At 37.6% G+C, this 25,637-nt stretch overlaps 1 protein-coding gene across 2 annotated transcripts; it reads right to left on the bottom strand.

Annotated features, from left to right (window-relative positions):
- Nucleotides 1–512: 512 nt before the first annotated feature.
- On the bottom strand, nucleotides 513–19,712 carry LOC143027733 (vesicle-associated membrane protein 7-like). Of its 2 annotated transcripts, none has more exons than XM_076189229.1 (7): nucleotides 19,556–19,712; nucleotides 10,588–10,794; nucleotides 10,281–10,400; nucleotides 8,576–8,684; nucleotides 7,531–7,598; nucleotides 6,861–6,953; nucleotides 513–6,334 (listed from the first exon to the last, which is right to left on the bottom strand). In XM_076189229.1, the coding sequence occupies exons 2-7, from the start codon at nucleotides 10,789–10,791 to the stop codon at nucleotides 6,266–6,268; spliced, it is 663 nt and encodes a 220-aa protein (XP_076045344.1). In that variant the 5' UTR covers nucleotides 10,792–10,794; nucleotides 19,556–19,712; the 3' UTR covers nucleotides 513–6,265. The 2 variants fall into 2 exon arrangements, with proteins under 2 accessions (XP_076045344.1, XP_076045343.1); XM_076189228.1 differs by lacking the exon at nucleotides 19,556–19,712 and adding an exon at nucleotides 12,515–12,664.
- Between the last annotated feature and the right edge of the window lie 5,925 nt (nucleotides 19,713–25,637).

Genomic DNA, 25,637 nt, shown 5'->3' on the forward strand with positions numbered 1-25,637 from the left:
GCTTCACAGTATCATCTATACACAGCCATTTTCCACTCACCCCTACCTCCTGCCTTGCTCTACATACATTCCCCTCTTGCTCTATGCCCTCTAATTGTCAATAATGTATTCCCAATAACTCATTTAAAATCCTGGATATATCACTTTCAAGCCTTAATTTGATTCAGTTGGACACTTCAAATAATTTCCTAAAACAGGGACCCTGAAATACTACATTTATAATACCTTTCCGGCTGGAAGTATTAGAAAAATGTAACCTTTATTTTTCTTTAGTTTTTGTGCCATACAATCCCAGTATGTTTTTTTTCACTGTATGCTATTTTTTATCCCTTCATGGACTTGACAGATTCTGGTCAGGACAGAACTTGACTCTATTCAACACAATGCTGAGCAATAAAGATGCTGACTATATTTATTGACCCATTCAGCCAGCGGCATATTCTAAAGAGGGCATTTGGATAAGATATACAAAATGATGGACCACTGCTTACTGTCACAAATCAAACAATGACTGGATACAACACAATTTATTGATCTCGAGCAAAGAACAATATAACAATATAATTTCCTAGACAGCTCAGAATAATATATCTAGCTGTTGATTTACATATTCCCATACAAAATATTTTAAAACCCTTGGTTGATGCTCTCCAAATGTCAGATCAACATCAAGGTTCAATGATTTCAGTGCACAGCCACTATTATGACTTTAGTACTGTCCTTTTTACTACTGAATTGAGTACTTCTACTTCAATATCCAGACACACCTGATTTTTTCTCCATCAGAACATTCTGGCATAAAAGGATATCCTGCATTTGCTTCAAAGGAATATCCTCCTCCTTATGAAGTAACTTCAACTTACATCAATCTTTCAATTCATCCATAACCTCGACTTTCTCTTGGTGGAGATTTCGGCTCCAAGTTATCCAGCCGCAGACATGGGTAGCCCACAAACCACTCGGAAAATAGGATTTTTGGTTAACCAAGCAGCTTAACTGTTGGGCAATCTTCCGTTTGGTGAATGCATTTGGTGTTGACCCTCAAACTACACAGTTAACATTCTCAGGTTCAGGCATACTACTATAACCATGCATTGTTCCATTCAACAAGGCAAAGTAGTCTTCAGATTTTTATTTCCAGTGATGCCAGATGATCTTACTAAGGTGAATGGTGAACTCATGACAAGCCCAGTTTTCAATACATTAAGATACCCCTTTATCCTAAATCCAGACTCCAGACCTTTGATGAATAAAATCCTTAGTTATGAACCACAACAAAAATCTACAATGTAAAGCACTATGTTGAAGAAAGGAACCTGTCCACCCTTCCCCAATGTTCACCTGTGCACTTTATTTTGTCTCTTGCTCTAAGATCTTACCCAACAAAGGGAAATTTCTTATCATGGTCAATTCCTGTGTAGTCCAACTACCCAAATGATTATATTCAACTGTAGGAAGGGATTTGTCCCTGTCTTCTCCATTTCTGCATGGAGGGACAGAAAAGGGGGTTGTTGATTTAATGAAGCAGCCTTGCTGTGGATGTGCTGTGTCTTGTGACACTGCTTCTGACCCAGGGTAGTGGGCAAGATCCAGGAATGACTTGTCATCCAGGAGGAGCCAAGATAAGTGGGAGGGAGGGGGTGGATGGGAGTGGAGTATATGGGAATGGAATGGGTGGGAGTGAATCTTATACTTTTGTTTTTGGCTACCTCCCTTGTAAGGGGGGAAAAAGCCTTTGGTATATGTATATATGTATGTATATATATATACATATACACACACACACACATACACATATGTAGTATGTATAAACCAGGGAAACCCAAGTCAAAGCACTCACCCACATCACATGCAATTAAGACCAAACCAACTACCCCTTCCATCTCAGCAGTTCAGAGATGAAAAGTCACCCTGTCCCCACCACACAGCTTGGGCCAAAGGCAATGCAATGAGGCAATGGAATGAGGCACAGCTCTTCCACAGCAAAGCCCAACAACTAGAGGAGGTTTATGGTGACACATTTTACAGTGCTAAACAAATTCATTCTGTTAAGAGGGGTCAAAGTTCTCATTTAAGTCCTTCATAATGATGACATAATTCAGAGATGTTATGGCCAATGCCACACATTTTTACGCTACTGAGGATCGGGCTTTGTAATGTGGGATTCAATTAAAACTTTTTTCCCTTTATGTTTCTTGCCATATTTTCCCAAGAAAAAAAATTCTTGTACACATATTTATCATTTACTCCAATAACTACACACATACGAATCTGTGTAAACTATTACATACAATATCTAATGTATCACTTTAACCATGCATATTGATCTTTACGGGAAACCCAACAGGTCCTAATTGTGTGCCTTTAGATTTTTCCCAATCCTGTACCACAAAGGTAACCAAATTCTCACATTCCAGTATGTCAAGGAAGATAACGTACTGCTTATGCAACATGAAAATGTCAGAGTAACAAAAATAGATACAAGTGGTATGGATGTTGCCAGTGACTACAGCATCAACACTACAGTAGTCCAGCACAGCAAACTAAAACTATACAAAGCAACACTACAAAATTATGGTGCAGCACCCCCAGTGTATATATATATATATGATGGTGAAAATATAGTATTGCAAAGTGAAGTTACCTATTTTAAAACATGCAGCATCTGAAATACAATTTTATTGTGTAACTACTATCCCATATTTTCTCCTTGATATACTGTACCACACTCATTTAAGGTATATAATCCATCAGACTTGTATTCAAATATTGCAACATATCATAGTAATCTGGTCGTGATTTCAAAATAAGTAATGCACAGATGATTTACACAGGAAATGTCATGTAAATCATCTGTGCAAACTTATATTGAAATAATGATTAAATCACTAGTGAAATTTGAAATTATATGCAAATTACTAAAAACACAAGACAGCATAGTCTAAATTGCTTTCTTAGGTACCAGCATTCAAAAGCCCCACATTAGGCATATATCATTTACTGTTCTAATTCAGATCAATTAATTTTCCAATCGAGTGAGGTAAGAAAATAGACATTATCCCTTAGAAAAAAAAATTCTACAAACAATACATTTGCTTCTGTTGAAAATGTGATGCACCACACACACTGTTATTGCTACATTCCATTATAACCTCTATGAATAAATTCCTCCTTATTCTCTAACATTTTTGAGATACATTGATTGGCAAGCCTTTGGTTTGAGCTGCAATTCATCCAAGCCCTTCTACCCGCAAGCAATCACTCCCATCTTAAAGAGAAATGGCAACAGAACTTCCTGTTCAAGTAAATTTAGAAGAAATAAACATTCATAGTTACAGTTCCCATCTCACAGACACACGATTTGCTATGAAGTTTCCGTTAGCTTCGTCCTACCACTTCAACATGCATAAAGCTTCGATGAATCCACCCCTCTTCTGTACAATACTACCCCTAAAGACACTAGTTATCAAAAACAAAATACACGATCCATTATGTGATCCAATTCTTTTATATCTTTCTACCATCTCAGTACATATTAGTCATGGTCCACTGTACAACCGAACTTTAAAGAAAGGAAGAAGGTGCTACATATGAACAGTCCTGCAAGAACCAAAGAATCATCCCCCTGTTGCATATTTCAAATCCCATCAACAGCCTCATCTTCATCTGGTGGTGTAGTCACTGGGGGGCTAGCACTAAATCTCCAGACAAGCCCAAGATTTCTTTCCAATAACTTTTTATTTCCTTCACCTTTTCATATATGGTGAGCTAACAACTGACAATAGCTCTTGATATGTAAAGTGTGACATACCTGAAATAAAAAGGTCACTCCTGTATAGGAAAGACTGGTATCGTGTTCTTATAATACAGTATGATGGACTGGGGACGACTGGCCCATGCAACCACAACCCCCAAAAACTAAGACTTAAAATACTTCATAGTTTGTATAATGTTTGAGAATATTTCCTTTAAGGATGAATGAGAATTTTTTTTATAAAATTTCTAAATTTTGGTGCCTCTTCAAATTCCAGGCAAGGCCATTTTTTTATTCCAATATACCACAATATGGATTAAACATGGCTACAGTGCCTGAAGATAGTTATTAAGATAATATTCAGCTATTTGCCTGGTGGAAATATGGCCCACTACTGTCATAATCAAGTGAGCATCCTGTAAGTTTTCTGGCCGAGCGGCTTAGGGCATCGCTACTTGCAGCAAAGGTCAAGGTGATGATGGTTTGAATCCTGCCACAGGCAAGTTGGACCAAGAGCATGGTTTGTGAAATTCCACACTACAAAGTCCTCTGCATGGGGCACTTCCCTATCCTCCTGATTGGGGAAGTGTCATGACATTACACTGACAACTGTCGTAATGCAAGATGCTCACTGGCCAAGATGAACAGTGTCACTACTTGGGTGCGAAATTGAGAGGAGGCAAATTGAGTCCTGCAGGCAGAAAAAAAGGTCATACCAAGGGCATACTACATTTAATCTCCTGCTCCTAAAAGCACTCCATAATGTGGCACCATTTTAAGCCTCGCCGAGAGACATTAAACCAAACCAAACTGTCATGAAGTGCGGTTTAGGGTCACATTATTTCTTCTTGTAATTTCATTAGTGGAGAATGGTTGTGTATGGATGATGCTGTGATGCATGGAAGGAAGTGGGTGGGGGATGGGGGGGGATGTGATGAAGTATGTGTGAAAGATATTTTGACACAGCCTGAAGGGATTTCTCCCTGTCCCTTCTTTTTCTGCATGAGGGGCCAGAGAGGGAGTCGCCGATTAAATGAAGCATCCTTGCTGTGGATGTACTGTGCCTTGCTGCATTGTTTCTGACCCAGAGCAGTGGGCAAGATGCAGGATGTCCCGCCATCCAGGAGGAGCCAAGAAAAGAGGGAGGGAGGGGTGGTGAGTGGGAGAGGAGTATGTGGGGATATAATGGGTGGGAGTGGATTTATGCCTTTTGATTTTGACTACCTCCATTGTATTGGGGGGAAAAACCCTTAGTATATGTATGTATAAACTTTCATTAGGATGATGCACTTAACACATTTCTTCTAGCTTTTGTCAGGTAGTTGAATTCAACTAAACAGATCCCCATCATAACAGAGCTATAACTCTTACTCTTCACTATAATACTGCATTTCAGAGATTTTTTTCTTTAAGTTACCACATGACAATACCTTTAAGCTGCGGGCATAACCCTGTGTTATAGGGATTGAACCCACATCAACAAAATGAAAGAAAATCCAGTATAGGCTTTCAACTGAACAAAACCCCATCACACTACAAATAACATATGATAAATGCTGCAATCAAACTAGCTAAGTCAGAGCAGTATTTCTTTAATACAAAAGAAAACCCTCAAGAAAGAGAAAAGTTAAGTAGTAGTTACCGAAACATCCTATCCTTAGTAAAGCAACAAAGGTTGAAGTACAGATCAATATACACACTACTACCATAAATACAAAATATGGTAACTAAGAAGTATATAAAAAATAAAGAGAGTGAGAGAGAGAGCGAGAGAAAAGGTTATCTTCCTTTCTCTTGTAAGCCGCACTGCTGGAAAGGTATACATACTAATAAGGAGTCATTAAATCATACCTATTATTACTTATCCCTTAGGAATGTAAGACATGCTGTCCACGAGAACCTTTGCTCTTTAGGTAAAATATATACATACTGAAGGTCACTAATCATTAAAAGTTTCCAATTCTATATCAGACAAAAACCGTCACAATTCGTGTCACACATACCCCCCGTAACTCTTTACCTAAAGCATCATCAGATAATATGATGACGAAAATTAAAGTAGGATAAAAATGCATACACAAAAGCTCTCATTCTCGCACATGCCTCCGATTCTTTGGCCTCATTAGACAGATGCATATATACAATCACAGATGAATAAGAAATATCCAATCGTGGCCAACTTCATTCCACGCCATATTTCACACCACAGACAACGAACAATATTTTCTAATCCCCATTGATTCATAAACTTGATTACAGCAATAGATGACAGAATTATATATAGATTCTGACAGAGCATCATGAACCTTTCGATACATTTCCATTCAACCACATCCTTCTGTGTGGATCAACAATACACCAATTCTGCAGCACATCTAGAGCTTCGTGTCATGGTTAAGTTACACAATGAAGCCCAAACATCTACATCTGGATATGTATCAACTATATTCAACAAGAAAAATTGGAAAATATTCATTCTTTCTAAGTTTCTGCTTCCAGGCACAAATGCACTTAGCTTCCTCCGACACAATGCTGCCAAGCCAGCCCGCAGGCCATAGCACCAATGATGTAGATGCTCACCTGTGGACAGAAAACAGTCGTCAACAAAAAGTTGTCAGGTCCAAATAAAAGATTATAACAAACAAACTTTTGACACTAAAGAAAGAAACAGACCGAATGAGTGAGTGAGTGTGTGAGAGAGACTGAGTGAGGAAGTGAGTGAGTAGGAGGGTGGGCCAGGGATGAGAGAGAGAGAGAGAGGGAGAAAGAGAGAGAGAGAGAAAGAAAGAAAGAGAGGAAGAAAGAGAGAGAGAGAGAGAGAGAGGGAGAGGAGAGAGAGAGAGAGGAGAGAGAGAGAGAGAGAGAGAGAGAGAGAGAGAGAGAGAGAGAGAGAGAGAGAGAGAGAGAGAGAGAGAGAGAGAGAGAGAGAGAGAGAGAGAGGGAGAGAGAGAGAGAGAGAGAGAGAGAGAGAGAGAGAGAGAGAGAGAGAGAGAGAGAGAGAGAGAGAGAGAGAGAGAGAGAGAGAGAGAGAGAGAGAGAGAGAGAGAGAGAGAGAGAGAGAGAGAGAGAGGGGGGGGGGGACAAAAAGGAAGACAAAATTACTTACCCCAACTGCTACTAATATGGCCACAATGACCCTGACATTCTTCCACCAAAGAGATCGGGCCAAAGTCCTACTTGTGGTCTTAAAAGTGACTGCCTGCAAGAATAACATTAAACAAGGGCTGAGAAAACAAACAATAAAAATGCTTAAAATCTTAGGTCATATCCATTACTTTATTGCATAGGTAACAAGCAATGGCCAGCCCTCAGTTGGTACATATATCTATTTTGTTGTATAACCACACTTGTACAGAACTAAACTGCTTTCATATCTTCCCCTAATCCCTTCCCTTGGCCAAAATAGAAACAACCTTTACAATATATATATATATATATATATATATATATATATATATATATATATATATATATATATATACACACACACACACACACACACACACACACAGCAACAGAATTATCTCCCCCTTTTCTCCATTTCCTTTAACCATCTCCAATTCCTAACCCATTACCCTTGATTTTACCTCTTGCACCACCCCATCCATGTATAAATTGAACAGCAATATATATATGTATATATATTTAATCATTCAACCACTTCCCATAATGCAGATAAAATACATTTACCCTTCAAATGCAATATCTGACTTGCTTAAGCTCCTTGAGGAGGTTAAGACCTTATTAATGCATGACTGCTGGAGATTATTACTTACAGATGTGTTGAGCGTTTCTGTCTTATTGATGAGGAGCTCCAACTTCTCACCTCGAGTTGCAAGATGTTCTATAAAATACATAAATACACCTTAGAATTACCGACGAAAGAGGTAAAAATAACGGAGTTGTTAAACATTTCCAAATACCATAAAAACAGTTTAGAACAAATATCAAGTCAACAGCAACTCATAACTTTAGTCTTATATAAATACTAAAGCCCTTTCCACCATATAAAGATGATGGCCAAGGCAAAGCACACATTCACTTCATATACAAATATAACCAATTTAACAAATCCAACAGTTCCTTCTCATAAATTCTCTGCATCACCCCCAAATTTCCTATTCTTATCTTAATTCTCAAACATTTCATTTAAAATTTCTTTTTTGGTTTAATATCACAAACTCCCCCTGTTACAAGGTTAGGACAGTACCCCCTAGAGAGAACTTTATACCATGGAATTTAATGAACCATGCCCATGGTCCAACTCGCTGTTGGCACAGTTCAAATCACCATTACATTGACCTCCACCCCAAGTAGTGATGCTCTACTGCCACCCCCAAAGGCACCTAAAAAGGCATCTAAAAGGCACCCTATGTCCTTCCATTCTTTCCCCTCAATTCAAAACCTCTACCTATCACTTTTATTCTCCCTTATATTACTATCCCATCCACATACATGTCATCTAATCATGACAACATCATACAGCCTAGGCACAGCCCCACATTCACTTCAGTCTATTCATTCTCTATTCCTGACTTGCATGCATGCCTTACTTCTCATGCAAAAATTAATGACTGGCTTCAAAAAAATGTTCCCCATTCCATACATCTGTAACACATTCCACCTTCCTTTTCTCTTTAACATAAGAATGAAGAAGATTACAAGAGACCATAAGGCCTACACTAGGCAGTTTCTGGTCTATTACCACCTATCATCGCTTTATTTCTACAGAAAAATGTATATATCTCACCTGACTGAGCACTAAAATATCATAGACTTTTATCTAACAGTAATACTTAAAACCCCTTAGTAAAAACTTACCAATGTTCTTAACAAGAATATCCTTAACATCGCTGACTTCCCCTTGCAGCCGAGAAAGATTGTCTATATCCCTAGATTCTGAGTAAAATTTCATCTGCCCAGCAAGGACCTGAAAAGAATATATGAATATATTGTACAGAATTCACTCACTTTCCTCTACATTAAATACAAACAACATATTAATATGTAGGTCTTGTAAAGTTGTATGAGATGACACAGCAAATTCAACAAAGTCCAATCAATTTCCTCAGTTCTTTGGCTATAGATAGGACTGATGAAAGAGGATTGGGATGGTTTGTACACATGGAAAGAATGAGTGAAGAAAGATTAACAAAAGTAGTGTGGAAGGCAGAGGTGGATGGAGTGAACTTGAGGGTGACAACTGAGGATGAGATGGATGGATGGGGTGAAATGGGTTTTGAGCAAGAGGGGAGTGTCTGTTGAACAAGGAAGGGAGAAGGCAAGGGATAGGGGTGAGTGGAGAATGGCTGTGTATGGATATTTTGATACATTCCAAAAGGATTTTCAACCCATGTTCTCTTTTCTATGTCTGTCAAGCAAGGAAGTGAGGGGCAGGAGTGGCTGTGTGTGGACAATATTTTGATGCAGCCCAAAGGGATTTCTCTTTGACTTTTCTATTTTCTGTATAAGTGGATGGAAAGGGGTTGTTGTTATGTGAGCTAAGTGGCCCTGCTGTGGATACACTGTGTCTTGCTGCATTGCTTCTGACCCACACAGTAGCTGGGAGACAGGGATGACCCTTCATCCAAGAGGAGCTAAAATAAGAAGGAAACAAGGGTGTTGGATGGGAGTGACTGCACACCTCTGACTTGGCTACCTCCCTTATATGGTGGAAGAAGCCCTTGGTATATAGAATAAAAAAGATAGATCTTGCAAAAGTCCGAGATATATGACGTCTGTTTCTAGAACCCACATACAATGTGCACACAAAATGACTTCCCATATCTAATCATGTAATAGCCAATCTAATGTAGAAGTAGATTACCATCCAGTTAAAATATGAAATAAATAAATATATCTATTTATCTATCAAGGGTTTTCCTCCCTTACAAGGTAGGTAGCCAAGTCAAAAGGCAAGTGCCCACTCCCACCCACCACCCTTTCCTCCCTCTCATATTAGCTTCACATGGATGATGGGTCATCCCTGTATCCTGCCCACTGCCCTGGGTCAGAAGCAATGCAGGAAAAAAAAAAAAATAATAATAATAATAATGATAACAACAATAATAATAAAATAAATAAATCATCACAAGGTCCTTTATCCCTTATAATGAAAGTAGCTAGCCACAACATGCTCACACCCTTTACATCCACAACATGCTCACACCCTTTACACACATCCAACACCCAATTGTTGTACCCGTTATCCTCGTTCCTTGTGGATAAAACGTCATCCCTACCCCCCATCCATTGCTCCAGTCAGAAGCAATGCAACAAGACAGAGCTCACCCAACAACTGAAGCTGGTTTATCTCCATCACTTCAGTACATGGCAACCCTCCCCCTTCATCCACTCAAGAATTAATGGAACAAACAAGAAGAAATCCCTTCAGACTGCAAGTGGGAAATACTAATGTAGACTTTAATGTAAGGTATATCTTATTGAGAGAAGTTTGCATTTTTTGAATGATGTTTTGTAATTGCAGTGTTGGGTTATTATCTGTATTATTATTCACATGCATTACCTGTGCAAATTCACTGTTCATGGCATAAGGCAAGGCTGTCTGAACACGAGCACCATAGGTAACCAAGAATCTTTGTTTAATCTCTTCCAGGAACAAAAATGCTCTTCTTCTTTCAAATTCCTGCAAATAGAGAAGTAATACAGGAAATAAATATTTGTACTAAATACAGAATAGACAGTATATACAAGGAGGTTAAGGAAAATATACAATCCATATGTATAGGAATATCAACCTCTATATGTACAAAGATTATCTAGGATATTAGATCAAATTCTTATTCACTAATGGATTCATTGCATAATCTTACATCATCAGTAATACACATATATGTGATGCCATCTTGTGCGATGTAATGAAAGAGGTATGATGCATGGGAATATGTTAGCTTGGCATCATTTGGAGATATCTTGGGGAGAATCTGTTCTGTAACTTCAGCAAAATTCCCGGCACAGGTTGCATATCTGGTGAGGATAGTCGTGCCCCTTGCGATTACACTATAGAGGATAGGCATTGTCTGGAAAAACAGGAGAAAATTAATTAATATAACAATACCAATCACAAAAATCAAGGCAAATGGAAGAAAAAATAATAATAATAATAATAATCCCAGTGACGATTGGCATTAGTACCGATAAGTGGGGCTCAAAGATTTCGTTCCAATTCACAAATGTTCACAGTAGATCACGTCCATGTAACCTTTCAACCTAAAAGCCAGGCTTTGATACACTCTTTAAACAATGGCCTTTTGAAGCTTTTGGTTTGATCTCCTTTGTGTGAAGGCATGTTCATACATCCTCTGCTATAAATGTACTTCATTGTTGACAACTCATCAAAACATCTGTCTTTGAGGACAGTATCGCACCTACACAAAAAAAAAACTATAATCAGAGTCTAGGTTAAGGAGGTACCTATGGGTTAAAGAAGTGTGACATAAACATGATAATGTGATATCGGTGAATCTGGGGAATGCTTAGATATTATACTTGAAGGTGTGTGGTGTTAAGAACATAAAAGTGGAAGAGACTGCAAGAGACCATAAGGCCTACACTGTGCAATTCCATGTCCCCTTCCACCTGTCATCCATATTCATAAAGTTATCTAATCATCTCTTAAAATAACAAATTGTTTCAGCATTCACTATAGGGTAACTAAGTCTATTTAGTATGGAGTCTTGCCTTATCATTTCAGTTTGGGACAAGTCCACAAAAATTCCATTGCAGTCTCCAATATACTAGAGCTCTGGAGGATGTGAGAGAGCTATGGGTGTTGGGCACATATTACAAGGGGATTGTATGAAGAAGGGCAGGTCGCTTTTGCCACAGGTCTTTCCATGCATATAACAGGTCATCACAGGAGAAGCATTGATCTTATGTTGAAAGATTTGTCAATTAGATAAGCAGTCTTCAATGAAGAATGTTAAGGAAGTAGGTACACAGGTAGAACTGGGTGCAAGTGGAGTGTAGTCACATGACTTTTCTTCTTTGTATGTGTGTAGTAATCTTTGAGGAAAGAACAGGTATATACTTCACTATAGCTGTCACTAGCCAATACTTCTCAAGATATCACTGACACAATCCTATGAGTGATGGTTCTACAAGATGGACATCTGGATGAAGCATCTCCCTGCCACCCACCTCAATAATTCATCAATACTTCACTCTACCTGCAGGTGCATGACACTAAGTTTCCAGACCAACTCAAAGATCTCTATCAACTGGCAACTGTATTTCCTCTGACTTTTCACCCAAGAAATGACAATGGGAGAATGCTCTCTTCCTCCTACTACCATAAGCTGGTGACAGAAAATGTCAGTCATTAACAAACTGTAAAGACCATGAGAAGGCCTAAGGACCAATGCATGCCACTGTGGGGTTGCAGGTTTTCCACTTTGTGAAACTTGAGGCAACAGTTATTATTGCAATATAACTACACCTAGTATCTAATCAAAGGGCAGGGCTGGGCGCATTCCTCGGTGCATTTCTAGGTTTTCCTGACTGATATATATATAGTCAGGACACCTAGGAATGTGCCCAGCTCTGTCAAAGGGTGGTGGAAAATTACTTTTAAATTTATGCTTTTCTTTCAATAATGTTATAAAAATTCAATGATGAATAAAAAAAATATGTCACAACTAATGACTTATAGCACAAAATGGGAAACATGATCCAAATGTTATCTGCAATTTTAATAATTAGAGCAACATGTACAACAATGCTTGGCATTATTAATCTCACCTCAGGAATAGTAGGTAAATACATTTCAACACAAAAGTTTTCTTAAACTTATCAACTTATTGAAAAAGGTTTGTTTTTGTTTCCTTCTATTACTGTGGGTATAGAGGAGAGACACCAGGTCACTACTGTGTACACCAAGCAACTCACTCAACCACTAAATCACATTGATAGCCTTCCTGGTCAAAGCTGAACAATAGTGCACTTGCATGCACACACACACACACTTAGTATCCAATACCACAATGACTTGTCTGCCTTCTCCTCTCCTTTTTTTCCATACCAACATGAAACTCCTTAAACTCTCCAACAAACATTATATATAAAACAAATAAATAATTAATACAAAATATGTGGGCTATAGTCTCAAAATTTGGATGCACATGGCAGTAAGAAAAAACTAAGATAGGACCAATGAGAACAGCCTGTTTTGGACTTTCTTCCATATGCCTTCCCATTTTACTGATGGCCAAATTAGTCAAAATCAAAGTAATGAAAAATCATAGGTAAAATCCATTGATAATTACTAATTAGCCTATACCACATCATTCGCTTTCAGACAAGTCTGCCCAGTTAAAAACAAATTTATAGGTCCACAAACAATACTTTAAGTATTTGCACACATGATTACATACATGTAACTCCTACATACATATGCAGTGTACATTACTCTATTCATGTATATCACTTGAAATCAGACAACTTGTGTATCTATCAATACAACAATCAATTGTTCACTGACCACAAGATCCATATCAGTACATGACATGGATTAGATAAGGTCTTTTCATATATGAAGCAAGGAATCCAGATTTCTGTTCATTCTCTCTTTTCAACTCACAATAACAAAAGAAAAGAAAAGAAAAGAAAAGGAAGGAAGGAAGGAAGGAAGGAAGGAAGGAAGGAAGGGAGAGAGAGAGCACAAGAGAGAGAGCACAAGAGAGCACAAGAGAGAGAGCACAAGAGAGCACAAGAGAGAGCACAAGAGAGAGAGCACAAGAGAGAGCACAAGAGAGAGAGCACGAGAGAGAGAGAGAGAGAGAGAGGGGGGGGGGGCATAGCATTAACTACAGTGAGTGCAAAGTAATTGTTTAGTTTTTTAGGGGCATGCAAAAAAGTCACAATTTAGTTGAAAATGCATTTATGGAAAAAAAGTCACAATTTAGTTGAAAATGCATTTATTGAAGAGGAAAAAAAACAGACTCTGTATCAGCACACTTCTGGTATTTTGTTACTCAATGAATCTGCCCTTGGCATCAATGAAAAACTTAATACACCCTTGAAACCTGGGACAGGCCTTCTTCATAACCTCCTTGGAGAGATTGGCAAAGACAACCTTGATCTGAATGATCAGATCATCCTCACTCTTGCATGGGGTGTGGTTAATATTTGTTCAACTGCGCCCCATACAAAATAGTCCATAGGGTTGAGGTCAGGTGAGTTAGGGGGCCACACATCTGGGGCAATGAAGTCAGAGAAATTGTCAGAGCCATTTCTAGGATTTTCTAGAGGTGTGACATGGTGCCAAGTTCTGTTGCCACACACAGGGTCTACCAGCAGCTACTTCCTCAATCCACGGCTTCACATGGGTTTGTAGGACATCGATGTACACTTCAGTGCTCATCCTGAGCCCCTTGGGAAAGAAGAACAAGGGCATAACTTGGCTGTAGAATACCCCAAACACCATGACAGTTGCAGGAAACTTGGTTTTCATGACTCTTGGCACATCTTTGGGACAGATAGAACCACCTGTTGTTCTGAGAGTTGTGGGTCTGGTCCTGGCAGAAGTTCTTTTTGTCTGAAAAGAACCAAAGCATGTCATTCTCCAGAGGGTACTTCACTTTGTTGATCATCTTCTTGAAGTGGTTCTACTGCATCTTTGCGGAGAAGGGTTGACTCTTACACATCTTGTATGACTTGTATCTGATATCTTCATGCAAACACTTGCTTACGATGCCCTCAGACACTTGCAGCTCTCTAGCAATGGACCTATTAGACTGGCTGGGGTCTTCATCAACCATGGCTTGCAATTGAGTGACAAATTTGTCATCCCTGATGGTGTCCAATCATTGAGAATGATGTTTCCTCTTGGCAATACCTTCATAATCATGGTCAGAAGAAATCAACTCCCTCTTGATGATCCTGATGAGCTGTTCAGTCACATTTAGCAGTTCTGAGAGCTTGCTGCTGCTGTGCACTGCAGAGATTAAAGTAAGTACCACATGCCTTTTCCATGGATAAAGAAATGTAAATATCTCCATGGATACAAGGTGTTGCTGGGACAAAGTCTTGACATATACTGATCGGTTTCTTTTGTTTTGAGTGGTGTGGTTACCCACATCTTTCCACATATCCCCGAAACAACAAAATAATTACCATACACACTCTGTATTGATCTACATAGATCCTATTGCCCACCTCCATATCTATCCATGTTTTGTGTTTCAAATATTTGGAAAAACTTTAACCAATGTGGTGAATTAAGAGAATTTTGGTATAATTACAAGTAATACTACATTTGTTCTCACTCCAGTGGCACAGAGGTAAACCATTATCTATACCTGGAAGATTTTAGAAAACAGGATTTCCTAATGTTAACAATACAGAAAAGAACCACCTATGAAGAGGAAGGCTGTGTTATGCCAAGACCACCCCTGGAACATCTCAAAGAATTAGGACCCTGACACACCACACTTTTACCTACAATGGAACACAACTCTTCAACTACATCCCGGCAAAACTCAGCAACCTGAGTGGTGTATCCTCCCACACCTTCAAGTACCACTTGGATGCATGGTTGGCCAAGATTACAGACCAACCACTCACACCAGGATACCCAAGCTCTAACTCCAACAGTTTACTACACTGGACCATGGAGGGAAGAAAGCTGGATGGTCTCTGGAGATCCACACCAGCTGTGTCAATAACAGACAGAATACTACTTCAAAGACTTCAAAATGACTTTACAAAAATTAAGCATTGTATATCTCTTTCATAAGAAGCAAATAGGATACTTCACTTGGTAGTGCATTACACTGAATTCAGAAATCCAGCTATCATAATCCAATTACCAATTGAATTATTAATAATTAATCAAATTATTATACATACATATACCAAGGGTTTTTCCACCTTACAATGGAGGTAGCCAAAGTCAAAGGCATAAATCCACTCCCACCCATTTCATCCCCCCACAATCCACTCCTATTCATAACCTCTCCCTCCCTCCCTCCCATCTCTGCTCCTCTTGGAGGACAGGTCATCCCTGCATCTCACCCACTGCCCTGGGTCAGAAGCAATGCAGCACATCTACTGCAAGGCCACTTCATTCAATCGGCGACCCCCCCCCCTCTCCATCCCCTCATGCAGAAAAAGAGAAGACAGGGAGAAATCCTAAATTATTATAAATAACTAAATAAATCACTAGTCTGACCACACTCAGAATATGTTGTTTGGTCCCCAAATACTAGAATAAACTAGTCTTTAGAATGCACATTATCCCTAAACAAAAATTTTCACCAATTTGAGGATTTGTAGTAAGTTACATTACTTGCATGCCTCCCATGCAAAATTGTAAAAAAAATTCCTATTCCTGTTAAAAATGACTGAGATCAATCTAAATTTATGGTACAATAAAATATTCTGGAACCTTAATATTCTTATTAATGAGTCTGGGGAATAATGACCAAATAAAATAGCCTAGTAGAAGTACGGAGAAGGTATTTTAGTATTAGATGTGTGAATCTGTGGAATGAATTGCCAGCAGAACTTGTTAACTGCAGTGATATTGATGTGTTCAAACGAGGTCTTGCAGCTTATCTCGGTGATATATTATTTGATTATATTGCATAAGGCAGTACCAATCGACACCTTGACACAGCTCCATGCAATGTTGCTGCTTATGATACACTATCCAGCCAGTTGCAATTAATATATAAAGGTCATGTGTAGAATTATGGGCTGGCGTATCAGCAGAGTGCGGCTTCCTTGCCTACATCATAAGCTGGATGTGGATGGGAAGCCCACCAGGTAAGAGAACCAGGTAAGAGTTGTTGCCAACTAAAATAGTCATACACACCCAAAATAGAGGGATAAGTTCCACCTGCAATAGATGAAGCTATTCATCATAGACTTGACTCTGTTCTATTCCATTTCTTTCCTTTTTTGCATTTGAAAGGTCTATTTTTTCTATGGAATGGTCATGTTAGGTTAGGCAAAGCCCCTGTCACACCTATGCCACTTAAGTGAGTTCACTCGAGTAGAAATAACTTAGGTTACAATCTTTAATTTTCAAATCTCCAAATGTCAAATCACCTTTGCATTGTATATTGAGAAGCTGAATGACAAACTAAGAGAAGTTAAACCTACAAGAATATCAGACTCATTATTAAATTGCCCTTAGGGAAGTCTAGAATACTATAAGCTAATTCATCTTCCAGCTTTTCAAATTCACATTTGATGAAAAATTTGAATGTGTGACCTGGGCTTTAGGGTACATTAGATTAGGAGCCTAATCACAATCCAAGCTACCCTGTCTGATAAACTACTGAATTTGACTGTTCTTTTTCCTTACTTCTATAGTAGAACAGGTGGTGATTATCTTGTACTGTAACTTTATCAGCTTTTCTTCCACTCTTTGGACTTCACTTAGTCCCACAATGTCCCACCGGATGTGGTTTAGTTCAACTCAGCATGTGGTCTTCTGAGAGGGCTCTTACATTGTAAGTATACATCTTCATTTTCTTCATGTTATTTAATGTCCAAGAATTAGACCTACTTGGACAGTGATTATTCACATTCGGTGGTACACTACCCATAAGCACACAAGGCAATGTGGTTGGACCTTTAGGAGACTATGATTCAACAAGAATGCCCAGTTTTCTTTTGGTTGTGCAATTCATTTTTGCTATGAAGGAATTTTGGCAGTAATCTCACCTCCCTGCCAACTGGTTTCTGATGAGATATTTCTTTGGTGTCATCTTATCCAGTATATTCGGTGCAGCGCTATATATCTATAGGGTGTCCAATGGTCCACATATCTATGAGGAATTTCCCTGTTTGCTATTAGGATGTGCCAGTTAGCAGTGGGTCCTGCAAGTGTGTGTGCATATAAGGTGCTCTATCTCATCTTTCTTACAAAAACTGTTCCATATGTGTAACCCTGCAGATTTCCTCTCTATCAACATAGCTTTTGTAGTCATTAGGATTCTCAAGTCTATCCACCATGTCAAGTTCATATCAAATTAGCTCAGCTGTACACACAAAGCTTATGTCAAGAAAACATTACTGAATCCTGATGCAATGTTATAGTGATTTTACTTCATAAAAAAGGAGACCAGAAGGACTTTTGTAACTACTGACCGATTAGCTTGCTATCAAATGTACCGTATATAAAGTATTCTCTAAGATCCTTATAAATAGACTAAGTCAAGTTTTAGGTGGAAACCAACCAAGAGAACAGGCAGGATTTAAAAGTAGATATTAGGCTCTAAATCATTTACAGGCAATGAACCAACTAATCAAGAAAACAACAGAGTACAATATACCTCTTTGTTTAGCTTTTGTTGGTTGTGAGAAGGCTTTTGACTCTGTAGAACAAATAGCAATACTAAACTCACTATCAGTACACACGCAGGGTGCAAATGAACACATTATAAAGATTCTAGGAAAGAATTCAACGACAGATACAGAAAAGATCAAGATTGAGGCAGGATTATGGCAAGGTGATACAACTTCATCCAAATTATATACAGCTTGCTTGGAAGAGATTTCAAGAAGGTCAAGTCTGAAGATTAATGGCAAATATTTTAACCACCTTAGATTTACGGATGACAATATTCTTATTTCAGAAAGAGCAGAAGACCTGCAAGATATACGAGTGATATGAACAAGGAAAGTATCAAAGTAGGTTTAAAAATGAGTAAGAATAAAACTAAAGTAAAGAGATTATGATTGATAGTGAAAGTTTTGAAGAAGTTGAAGAGTATAATTATTTAGACCAGACTGTGAAAGTGACCAAAAATTATACTTGAAACGTAACAGGTGTGAGACTTGGAAATTGACAAAGACAATGGAGACAAAGCTAAAGAATGCACAGAGGAGAATGGAGAGATCAATGCTGGGAATAACGCTGTGAGACTGAAAGAGAGCAAGTTAGGTGAGAGAGCTGACTAAAATTTAAGATATTGTGGAGGAGGTAAAAGAGAGGAAGTGGAATTCGGACTTAGTGCAAATGCCTGATGAGCGATGGAGCAAGTGTGTTACTAAGTGGATACCACGAGATGGGAAGCGTGGAAGAGGAAGACCAGACAGAAGGTGGAGAGACAAGATAGAAAAGTTTGCAGGCGTGACATGGCACAGACTGACACAGTCATGTGAATCATAGAATGCTATGAAAGAGGCCTTTGTTAGGCAGTGGACTCAGGATGGCTGATTTGATTGATTAAATGTGATTAGGAGCCATTGAACAATACAAGTTTCATATTAAATATCTGTGCTTGTTTGATTAGGAAAATTTACTTTTAACTCCTCTCATACCACAGAATTAGTCATCACTAGACATCTGAACCAAACTACCAGGTGATGGCCAAAATAAACCAACAAGCACCACCACCAACTACAAATTAAACCAATATAAAAAATAGTTCTGATGAAAAGAACGGTTGAAATTTATACACACTTAAAATAGTTTGCTCTTAATAAAATGCGTAAACAATCCACAAGATCCTTGAATAGTCTGGAGCAAAAGAAGACAACGAACAGCAAACATTTTTTTCTTCGCTTGACGTACTTCTCATTCGAATAAATTCCTATTATTATTGAACTAATGCAATTAAAAAACCTACACTTTATAATTTATAGCTTACTAACTAAATATTGAGACTAATAAACGAGGTGTCCTGAGTGCCTTAGACATTTATTAGGCATTCTTCGAGTATCAAGCGTCAAACATATTTCTGAGATGCTATATCAAGATAATCAACGTTTCCACACACACAATCTAGTTCATTTAATAAGAAAACGGAATTTCATGGATATACTTACTCCTAATGATCGTTTCTTTTCGTGAATTCTACGACTATAAACTGTCTTCAATGACGAATCGTTCCGTGCCTTTTGTTTACTGCGACTGAATCATATGTTCTCGCTTCTGCAGCGAATGAATACTCTTGGCTTAGGATTCATCTAAAGAAGATTTCCTAAAATAAAAATGTACATAATCTATGTAAAGCACTAAAATAGATATAAAGAATTATCAATATTCCAACAGCGATGTATGAATGATCCGAAGTCAAAAAACAAGCTTTTATCGTAATTCTAAAAAGGTATACATACGAACACATCACGTCACGTGATGCAAATTTGCGTGAGAACTGCAATAAAGAAGGCGGACGTATGTGACAGATGACCATGTCCCCAATGTCATAATTTTCCCATTGGATAACTTCTATATACTTCTTCTAAAACTTCTATATAATTTAGGCTTATTGTAAGTAGGGAAATTATATACCTATGAAAACATGACAGCGGTTGCTTTTCAAATAATGAAAAGAAATATATTCGTGCATACATATTATGTGGCTTGCAGGATGGAAAACAGAAGGGAATAAATTTGAAAAAAAAAGAATGAGATAGATGGGCAAGTATAAAGGGGTGTACTGATGCATGTGGAATATCTGTCGAGCTAGGAAGAAAATGCAAAAAAAAATGTTAATGGAGGGAGAATGTGAATGGAAGAAGGAAGGCGCGAGCTGAATGGATATTCTTCTCATCCTATTATGTATTTACCTAGTTGTATTTAACCGGAATGGGAAGCTATGCTCGTGGTGTTCCGTCTTCATATCTCATTTTATCTAGAATGTTTTTGAATTCGTGTACTGTTTTTGCACACACCACTTTCTCATCTAACTTGTTCTAAATGTATATTACTCTGTAGAAAGAGCTGTTTTTTCAGGTCTCTTCTATAACTGTCTTTCTTGATTTTCTTTCCGTGTCCTCTTGTATTTCTACTGTTCCATTTTATTATATCCTCTCTATCAATAGTTTCTATGTCTTTCATGATTCTATAAATAGTTATCAAACCTCCTCTCTCTCTTCTTTGCTCTAATGTCTGTAGCTCAAGTTTTGCTAGTCTCTCTTCATATGATAGTTCTGAGTGTTGGTGCCAATTTTGTAATTGCTCTTTGTATTCTTTCAAGTTTTGTTATACATTTTTTTTTTTTTGTACTTGGTGACCACGTCGTCGCTGCATATTCCAATCTTGGTCTTATCAAAGTGACTAGTATTTTCTTCACCATTTCTTCATCCAGGTATGTAAATGCCACTTTGATTGTTCTTATTAAATTATAAGTTTCTCCAATTTTTTTTATATGTTTCTCAGGGGACATATTATTCATAATAATGACTCCCAGGTCCTTCTCATTTTCTACTTTTTTATTTCTTCTTCTCCCAATTTATATGATCCCACTATTCTTTTCTTGCTTCTTCCAAATTCCATTATACTACACTTCTTAATATTGAATTCCATCTCCCACTTCCTACTCCATTCCCATACTTTATTGAGATCACTCTGTAGCGACTCACAATCTTCTTCAGTGTTCACTTTTTTCAACAATTTTGCATCATCCGCAAAGAAGCTCATATAACTTTCAATTCCTTTATCCATATCCAGTCGTGGGCGTTGCGATAAGTAAAGCGATAATATCGTTTTAACCGGAAAAAAAATTATCGTTTATATTTATCGCTTTCAAATTTCCCGCGATAAATCCAGCGATAAAGTAGAAGACGAAAAACCGTTACGGCGGGAGGTTACAGGCTCACTGTTACGCGGCAAACAGATATGGTGTTTTAAGTGTAAAAAAAGAGGTTTTTAAATGGATAAGTAGCAAAAATAGAATATTTTTTGATTTATCGCAGGATTTATCGCTCATCGCTTTAAGGTATCTTGGAAATTTATCGCTTTATCGTTATAGGACTAATTTATCGCTTTACATTATCGCTTTATCGCAAAATGTATCGCTGCCCACCACTGTCCATATCATTAATATACAGTATATACCAAACATTATTGGGGCAAACACTGAACCTTGTGGAACTTCGCTCGTCACTGCTCTCTAGCTTCGAGCATATGTGTGTGTGTGTGTGTGTTTGTGTGTGTGTGTGTGTGTGTGTGTGTGTGTGTGTGTGTGTGTGTGTGTGTGTGTGATTCACCAGTCTTGGATCACGCGCTGGACTCGTGATCGACAGCTAATACCCTCCCGAATGAAAGCTCAAATCTCATCATATACTGCATGTGACACGCACACACACACACACACACAATTCCTTGCCCACCAGAGCTGGAGTGTCGGCTCGCAATGCAACGATACTATTTTTTTTTTCAGCCAGGGGCTGGACTCGAACTCGGATCTCTGACTTAGTGGTCGAAAACGGTGCGTGATTCACCATGGTCTTGGATTACGTGTTGGATTCATGATCGACAGCTATTAACCTCCCGGATGAGAGCTCAGAACTCATATATGTCCGATATGTGGATGATATTGTGACCTTACACACACACACACACACACACACACAAATACACACACACACACACATGCTCGAGCTAAAGAGCAGTGACAAGCGAAGTTCCACAAGGTTCAGTGCTTGAACCAATAATGTTTTTTGTCTATATTAACATGTTGGAAGGAATAACAAACTATGCCAATATGTTTGCAGATGATGCAAAAATCATGATTAGAGTGAAAAATGAGGAGGACGGTAAAATATTTCAAAAAGATCTAGATACTATATTTGCACGGAGCCAAGAATGGGAAATGAAGTTCAATACCAAAAAATGTAAAGTACTGGAAATGGGAAATAGCGGCAAAAGGTCATCCTTAAACTATTCCTTGGGAAGCGAACACATTACAAAAGCAAAGGAGGAGAAAGACTTGGGAGTGTTGATAAAAGACATGTCAACTGACAAACATATCAGAAAGATTGTGGGAGAGACATACAAACTACTACAGAAGATTAAAGTGGTGTTCCATTATATGGATGAAGAGATGATGAAACAACTCATCGAAATCCTGATACATCCAAAACTGGATTATGTATCAGTACTATGGTCTCCACACAGAGTGAAGGATATAAGCAAGATTGAGAGAATATAAAGGACAACAACTAAACTGGTCCCCAGACTGGCAGATAAACCATACGAGGAAAGACTAAAATGACTGGGTCTACCAACTTTGAAAGATCGAAGAGAAAAAGGTGACATGATTAGTGTTCAGGTCACTAAAAGGGATATATTGCATTGATAAAAGATATCTTCTGATTAAAGATGGGAGGGTTTTAATAGGTCATAGATGTAAATTAAGAAAGACCATATGTCGAAAGAATGTGAAGAAATACAATTTCCCATATAGATGTGTAAGTATGTGGGATAGCTTTATAGCCCAAGCTCAAACAATACATGAGTTCAGATCTAAACATGATGATTGGAAAAAAAATATATAGATTAAGTTGGAACCGCGCATGAATTTGAGTCTAGGTATCTTAGAAAATTAGAGAATAGGAGACGGGACACAACGAGCATTGTTCCTTTCCTGTATGCTTCAATTAAGTAAATAAATAAACAACTCCTTGCCAACGAGAGTTGGAGTGCCGGATTGTAGCGTAGCGATGATGAAATTATTTCAGCATTGGGCAGGAATAGAACTCGGTTTGTGTGTATGTTTGCGTGTGCGTGTATTTCCAAACCTTCCAATAGCAAAGAACTATGACTCGCTGCACTGTTTTGTCTAATTTCTGATGCAAAAAGAAAAAAAAACCGTAAACATGAACTATGGACATTCTGAGTGTGATGAATAAATGAGAATTAATTCGTGGATGGGGTCTCGGTCAAAGGTCATCTCAGGTCAGGTTTGCCCTACGCGGCTTTACCTGTTTCAGTCTTGTGTTTCTACATGTGCGTAATGTTTCTCTGAAAATGTGACAAAAGAAAGATCTTACCGTCCCTATTTTGTTTACACACACACACACAGACACACACACTCATATATATATATATATATATATATATATATATATATATATATATATATAAATATATATATATAGGTTGATAAAAATGTATCTCTATTCATTGGGACCCATTCAGTGTTGTGTGTATATATATATATATATATATATATATATATATATATATATATATATATATATATATATACATATATATAAATATATATATATATATATATATATATATATATATATATATATATATATATATATGCGTAAGTAACCACTAGGAAAAGTAAACTAACGAAGCAGAGCGCTTTCGTATAATTACATCTTCAGTGCAGATACAAAGAAGGAATTATAAGATGAAGAAACAATACTTTAGGAACTATTAGTGATGCACATCTACGAAATTCGTCGGATCTAATTAACAGATTAAAAGTTTTAGATTTCAATAACAAGAAACTAGCCAGCTACGATGTCACCTCTTTGTATACTTGAGTATCAATAAAAGGCGCTCTAAATGCTGTTGAACGAGTAGTAAATAATTTGAAAAATGAAGATCTACCCGTACCCAAAAAAGATTACCTCGAATTAATTTCTCTTTGTGTAGGATTTGGCGCTTTCACTTTTAATAATATTGAATACAGACAACATTCTGGCCTCGCCATGGGTAGTCCCCTTTCTGCAGTGTTAGCAAATTTATACATGGAAATACTCGAAACAGAAGAATACATGACTATAATGGGTAGGAATAGTAAATGGTTTAGGTATGTTGATGACATACTCGTAATTGTACCTAAGGATACAGACATTAACAACAAACTCAGGAGATTAAAGAGCGTAAGTGAAAATATAAAATTTACTGCAGAAAATGAAAATAACGGAAAATTACCTTTCTTAGACACAATTATCCATAGAATAGATAAAAATGTGAAATTTTCAGTATACCGGAAACCCACTAATAAAGAAGACTATATACACTTCTACTCAGGACATGATGACAGAACTAAAACAGGTATTATAATGGGTTTCTTCCTCAGAGCATTTCGTATATGCAGTAAAGAATTTCTAGATCCTGAATTACAACATATTACTGAGACTTTCATCAAACTCAAATATCCAAAAGGTCTCTTATGTAGGTTGAAAAAGAAAGCCAAAGAAATAATTAACAAAAGTAAAGATGAAAATAAAAATAAGAATGATAATAAATGTAATAATGAAACCAGATATATCACAGTACCAAACTCTAATGTTAATTCATACCTAGACACTTTTCTCCTAAAAGCGGGCATCAAAATAGCCAGGACGTCAGGTAGCAAAGTAGGACATTTGGTAACACGTAGCGACAATAATCCCACTAACGAAAACAGCGTTGTTTATAAAATCCCGTGTAAAAGCTGTCCCTCTTCATATTTTGGTGAATCTGGTCGCGGACTTAATAAAAGGATAAATGAACATAAAAATGACGTAAAAGCCCATAGGACATCTAACTCCATAGTAATACATGTGGATAAACATGGTCACCTTCCAGACTGGAACAACACAACCGTATTAAATAAAGGATCATCCAAGAAACTAAGACAATTGAGGCAGCATATATCAACACTAATAACAACATTAACCATAGAGAAGGCTTTATATGTTTAGCAAAAGCCACAAGCTAATTAATAATAAAAGAATACGCAAATAAAATAACAAGCTCTCCGAAGCGTCCCATAAGATGACCCGTCCGTGTATAAAATATCCGGTTACGTTTGAGTTGTTAGCTTTGTGATCAAGACCCTGCGGGTCGAAACGTTAAGGCGTAAAATTCTCCCATTTCTCCTCGTCTACTTCATTCACCTTCAATCTTATTTGTCATAATATAGTCAATATATATATATATATATGTTGATAAAAATGTATCTCTATTCATTGGGACCCATTCAGTGTTGTATATATATATATATATATATATATATATATATATATATATATATATATATGTATATATATATACAGTGCACAGATTTACATTTATCAACCACAATTCACTTTAATTCTAAACCATCAACATCGAGAAACTCGAGGAGGCTTACATGCAGAAATTGAAACGTGGTACAGCCAAGGACTCCAACCT

This window comes from Oratosquilla oratoria, chromosome 8 (assembly GCF_046742065.1).
Source record: "Oratosquilla oratoria isolate Oo_2021 chromosome 8, ASM4674206v1, whole genome shotgun sequence".
NCBI lineage: Eukaryota > Metazoa > Arthropoda > Malacostraca > Stomatopoda > Squillidae > Oratosquilla > Oratosquilla oratoria.